This window comes from Hylobates moloch, unplaced genomic scaffold (assembly GCF_009828535.3).
Source record: "Hylobates moloch isolate HMO894 unplaced genomic scaffold, HMol_V3 SCAFFOLD_1, whole genome shotgun sequence".
Classification (NCBI taxonomy): Eukaryota; Metazoa; Chordata; class Mammalia; order Primates; family Hylobatidae; genus Hylobates; species Hylobates moloch.
The window spans coordinates 102476675-102482662 of NW_026652276.1; the positions used below are offsets into that span (position 1 = coordinate 102476675).

Here is a 5988-nt window from a genome sequence, read left to right on the forward strand (position 1 = left end):
ATTGACCTATCCCCCCACGGATCCCACCCTCCCCACTGATCTACGCCCCACAGATCCCAACTCCTCCCCACTGAACTACCCCCCACGGATCTCAACCCCCCACGGAGCTCTCCTCCCTCTCCACGGACCCCAAACCCCTATGGACCCCATGGATCCTCCCATGGATTTCCTCCCCACGCTGATCTCAACTCCCCTCTCACAGGGCCCCCTCCCTCGACGACCCCAACTCTCCCTAGGGAGTTACCCTCCCTCCACTGACCTCCAAACTCCGGGGAGTTTCCCTCCCCACACTGATCCCAGCCCCCCGACGGAGTTCTCCCTCCACTGATGCCAACCCCCCACCACTCTGAGCTACCCCGGGTTATCCTGACCCTTTCCCCACAACTGATCCGTCTCCCCTTACTGATCACTGCCCCCAGGGAACCCCCTCTCCTCCCATGAGGCTCCCCGCTTACTGATCACTCTCCCCCCATCCCGCAGAACAATCTCCTCCACTGATCTCCCCCAACACGCCCCCTCACGGGGCTCCCCCTGAACTGACCCCTGCCGCTCACTAGGCTCCGTGTTCACTGCGCACTCCGCACAAACTGACCACAAACTACACGGACCCCGCCCCTCCGCCCTAAGCCCCGCCCCAGGGAACCCTCCCCGCCCCCAGCCCCCTTTCTGGGTCGGTGAGCCCTATCCCGCGCCGTCTCCCTCCTCCAGGGCCAAGGAGCGGCCCCCGCGCGCGCGGCCCGCCAGCACCTCTCCGTCCCCGGGCGCGCACGGCCGGCGCGGCGGCCCGGAAGGGAAGAGCTCGTCGCGCAGCCCTGGCCCGCACCCCCGCTCCTGGAGCTCCAGCCGCTCGCCCTCTAAATCGCGCTCGCGCTCCGCAGAGAAGCGGCCCCGCAGCCCCAGCCGCTCGCCGTCGCCCAAGAAGCCCCTCAGCCGGTGAGTGCCCGCCCGGACGGGGCCGACGGGGCGGGCGGCGGGGTGGAGCGGCCGGGCCGCGTCGCTCACTTACCTCGGGCCGGCCCCGCAGGGACAAGGACGGCGAGAGCCGCACAAGGCACTCTGAGGCCGAGGCCGCCCGCGCCCGGCGCCGCTCCCGCAGCTACTCGCCCATCCGCAAGCGGCGCCGGGACTCGCCAAGCTTCATGGAGCCGCGGCGCATCACCAGGTATGGAGGGTCTTGGGGGGGCCGGGGACGCAGGGCTGGGGCCGCTGACCCGGTTCAGGAACAGAGACTTCGGCCCGGGGACCTTCTCTGAAGATCCACTGAACCTGGCACGGGGATGGGGGTGAGGGGGGCTAAAGGACAATGAGTGGGTTCTGCCAGGGTAGGGGGCCAGGGGAAGAGGGGGCTAGAACTGGAGGTGCTGGGGGCGATCAGAGAGACAGGTGCAGGAGGCCTCGCAGAAGGAAGGGTCCCGGTGGGGGCCTGAGGGCCCATGAAGGGGAGGGGGCTCTGTACTTGGGTCTGGGTGGGCCGCAGCTGGCATGGAATTCAGCTCTGCAAGAGTCCCACCATCCCTCCGGAGCCCCTCCCGCCCTCCCTGCATCCTTCTCCGGACAATGATGTCTCCTTTTCTCCTTCATCTCAAGGTCCAGCCTGCTGAGTGGCCTGTGGTCAGCCTGGGGGCCAGGCGGACCCCTCTGCACAGGCTGCCTGGGAGATACCCAAGTGAGCTGGTCTGGCCCTGGTCAGCTGTCCGTCTGTCTGCAACTCTCTTTCTCACTAACCTGGGGGATTTGGAGGAGGGGGCACAGCAGTCTGGTCTCTGGGGCAGCTGTCAGAAGAGCAGCCACACTCCCTTGCCCTACACAGCTGTGGGGCTGTGCCCAGGGCGTGGCTGGTGAAGCCATGATCAGTTTCTCTGCTAGGACTGGAAGTGTCTGGGCCTGGGTCTCCGGGTGACATTATGGTCTGCCTTTGTGGAAATCACCCTGAAGCCCTAGATTACTCTGGCGGGGGGTTGGGGGGAACACAGGCAAAAAGTTCTGAGCCCAACTCTGCCACTGCCTTGCTGGGCAGCCTTGGGAGATCAGTGTGCCTCTCTGGGCCTCGGTTGCCACATCTGTACAATAACCAGGGTTTCGTGAGCATCTTTTCAGTTCTAACAGGGTATGATTCTCAAACTAGTCCCTCCTAGTCCTTGGTGATCCAGGTAACCAAGAAGCGTGGGGGCGGGGCATTGCCCCAGAGCTCAAAGCCAGACCGCCTTGAAGGAAAAGCCAGATTGTGTTACTTCTTTTTTTTCTTTTTTTTGAGACTGAGCTTCGCTCGTCACCCAGGCTGGAGCGCAATGGCGCAATCTCGGCTCACGGAAACCTCCACCTCCCAGGTTTAAGCAATTCTCCTGCCTCAGCCTCCCAAGTAGCTGGGATTACAGGCACCCGCCACCACTCCCAGCTAATTTTTTTTGTATTTTTAGTAGAGATGAGGTTTCACCATGTTAGTCAGGCTGGTCTCAAACTCCTGACCTCACGTGATCCACCCACCTTGGCCTCCCAAAGTGCTGGGATTATAGGCGTGAGCCCCCGCGCCCGTGCAGATTGTCCTACTTCTAACGGATGTCCTCTCCCACCTCCTGTCCAGCCACCGTGCCCAAGGAACAAAGAGCCATTTCGAACCCAAGGATCTTCCTGCGTCCCCCCTTCCTTCTGATGCCAACTCACCAGGCTGGGGACGCCCCCAGACAGGTCACACACCCTGCCCGTAGGCCAGGCCCTCACACCTTCCACCTGGCACCCACTTAGCCCCTCTCTCAGGCTGCCTCCTCCTCCACTAACGTACACCTGTTTTCTTCCTCAGAATTAACCCTGCGACGGGGCAGTGTTGCCCCTTAACCTCTCTTTTCTCTTCTCTGGGTCATAGCCTCCTGGCTTCCAACTAACTCTGGGCCAGCGGGAGGTAGCTGAGTGAGGAGTGGGGCCGGCGGGACTGGACCGGACCGTGGGCATGGGGAGCAGCGGCCAGGACTCTCCTCCTTGTTCCTTTTGAGTGACCTGAAAGCAACAAACTCCTTGATTGCAGAGGGGACAGGGGAACAGAGAGGCAGGGCTGGGACGTAGTTACAGACACTTACACGCCAGCTTGGGTGATGGGAGCTGTCCATATTTGCAAGTTTCATTCATTCAACAAGTTTGTTTTTTTTAGACGGAGTCTCGCTCTGTCACCCAGGCTGGAGTGCAGTGGCGCAATCTCCACTCACTGCAGCCTCCGCCTCTGGGGTTCAAGTGATCCTCCCACCTCAGCCTCCCAAGTAGCTGAGATTACAGGTGCACGCCACCATGGCTGGCAAATGTTTGCATTTTTAGTAGAGACAGGGTTTCATTATGTTGGCCAGGCTGGTCTCAAACTTCTGACCTCGAGTGATCCGCCCGCCTCAGCGTCCCAAGGTGCTGGGATTACAGGCATGAGCCACCGCGCCCAGCCTCAACAAGTATTTATTAGCAGGTGTTCGGATTGGGCAGAGACACGGGCTCTTTTCCCTGCAGATAGGTGAAGAAAAGCAAAACAATCAACATGGAATTTGCAAGTAACCAATGACCGTTAGATTCCATTTGGAGGAGGCAGGTGTCTCTAAGGCCAGGACTCAGGGGAAACTGAGGCAGGAAGCCCTGGCCGCTGCTGGGATGGGGCTCGGAGCCTGGGATGGCCTGTAATCAGCTTTTCCTTCCCGGCAGCGCCCGCAAGCGTCCTATTCCATACTACCGGCCCAGCCCCTCTTCCTCCTCCAGCTGCTTGAGCAGCGACTACTCGACCCGGAGCCACAGCCGCAGCCCCAGCCCCGGCCACAGCCACGGGAGCTACAGCAGTCGCAGTCATGGGACCCGCAGCCAGACACGCAGCCCCTCGAGGACCCCCAGTCCCAGCTACCACAGCCGGAGCAGCTCTGAGAGCGGGGGCTTCTGAGCCCAGACAGACTCAGCTTGGTGCCCTCTTGGCACTGGGAGAGGCGAGGGGCGGGCCCCAGGACCCTGGCGGGGAGGGGGCTGTACCCCCTTGCCCCCAAGGCTACAAAGAGGTCTCAGGGCCAATGCACGGGCAGATGTGACCGGGGAAGACTGAGGGTGGGCACCCGGTGGACAAGGAGAAGCCAGATATGCTGCTTCTAAGGGTGTCCTCTCCCACCTCCTGTCCACCCACTGCGCCCGGGGAACAAAGAGCCGTTACGAACACAGGGATCTCCCCACCCCCCTTCCTGCTGATGCCAACTCACCAGGCTTGGGACTGCTGCCGGTGGATGGTACCAGAGTCCACGATCTGCTGTGTCACTTCACCTTAGCTCAGTGCAGCCAGGGACACCTTGCAAGGTGCCAGCCCTGGGAGCCCCTCTTCCCCACTGCACAGTTCCCTCCACTCCTCTCTTATCACTGGGCAGATGAGGATGTGGTACAGCACGCGGGATCGGACCTAGACAGAAAGAAGAACAGCCTAACCCTTGGTGCACCCCCATCCAAGCTGGGGAGCTGCATCCTTTTGACCTGGCTGCAGGAGGACCCTGGCTGAGGGCTGGTGGCTGGCCCCACAGCCTCCCCTAAGCTCCTCCACTGACCCAGGAGTGCCCAGACGGGTGGCCCCCAAAATCCCAACGTGGGGAGCTAGACACCTCACTCTTGGTCTGACCTCTCCAGGCCAGGCTGTCCTCACCCCATGCCCTGGGCCAACGTCCTACCAGCCAGGACTTCTGCATGACAAGAGGTGGTGGATACAGACCTCAGGTACATTTGACTCTGAGGTCAAAAGGGGTTCAGGTCAAGAGGTGGGAGAGGAAAGGGGTAGATGGGAGGTGGAATCTGTAGGAAAGAGAAAAAGCAAAGTTGTTCACTGACTGAACAGCCCCCCGGGGAGTAGAGACGGGTCCCCAGGGAGGGAGCAGGTGACAGGTCAGCAGTGCCCCCAGCCCCACCCAAGAGGAGGGCAGCGTGTGCCTGTGGTCTGGGACCTGGGCTGGATGGCAGCCCAGGGTCACAGGCATAGGATAACATGTGCTTTGGACCTGCCAAGGGAGTACCTTGGGGGTCTGATGGGGTCGTGGCCAGCCGAGCCTCTGCAGACGGAGGCTACAGCCCTCAGAAGGGGGGGAAGGAAAGAGACTGAGGGCCCTGGCCTGGGGCATCGATGGGGAAATGGTGGCCCCCAGTCCTCTTCTGCTGCTCCCAGCCCCCTCCTCCTGGGGCCCTCAGGGATCTCACGAAGTCTTCCTTGGCCCAACCAGGCAGATGCCCCGGGCTCCAGTGGGGGGAGGGGTCTGGGGTCTGGTCCGGGTTCCCCGCTTTCTCTATGTCCCCCCTCCCTCTTTCTCCGCGGTGCGGATAAAAATTGGACACGAATAAAACCCTTGGTGCCCGGATGGCAGGCGGTGAGACCAGGCCTCTGTGCATGTGGGCACCCCAGGAGATTCAGGAGGGCAGCGGGGCTGGGGTCTTCCTCCGAGGAAGGAGAAAGGCTCAGACTGCTCCTTGGGACCCCAGAGAGAAGAGCTGGCATCCAAGAGCCAGTGTGTCTATCCCCCTGCCTCTGAGCTTGAGGCTAAAACAGGGGCCCAAAGAGACCTTCCTCCCAGCCTGGAGGCCCGGTGGACTTTGAACACCCTGCAGGGTGGGCTGCCTGAGCCCACGCACCCAGACTACCTTCAGCAGTGGGTGGGGACGGGGTAGAGGGAGGAGACACAGGGTGGACATAGGCACAGGGGACCCTCACGACATGGTGGGGTGTCGCAGGGTGGTTGGGACACAGCCTGAGGCAGCATGCAGGCATGCATCCTGGCTCCTGTGCCTCCCAGCCATGTGACACACAGCTGAGATGATGTGGGCATGAAATATTCTGACAGTCCTCAGCTCAGTGACTGTGACTGCCATAGAGTGAGCATTTAAAAGGTGGCCACAGCCGGGCACGGTGGCTCACGCCTGTAATCCCAGCACTTTGGGAGGCTGAGGCAGACGGATCACCTGAGGTCAGGAGTTTGAGACCAGCCTGACCAACATGGTGAAACCCTG

At 61.6% G+C, this 5988-nt stretch overlaps 1 protein-coding gene across 1 annotated transcript; it reads left to right on the top strand.

Annotated features, from left to right (window-relative positions):
* Positions 1-535: 535 nt before the first annotated feature.
* On the top strand, positions 536-5671 carry LOC116810371 (serine/arginine repetitive matrix protein 3-like; the record flags this gene model as incomplete). The annotated part of the gene is made up of 3 exons (XM_032754702.2): positions 536-933; positions 1025-1162; positions 3673-5671. Coding segments are annotated over 3 exons (765 nt in total), but the record flags the coding sequence as incomplete, so codon positions are not given.
* Positions 5672-5988: the final 317 nt, after the last annotated feature.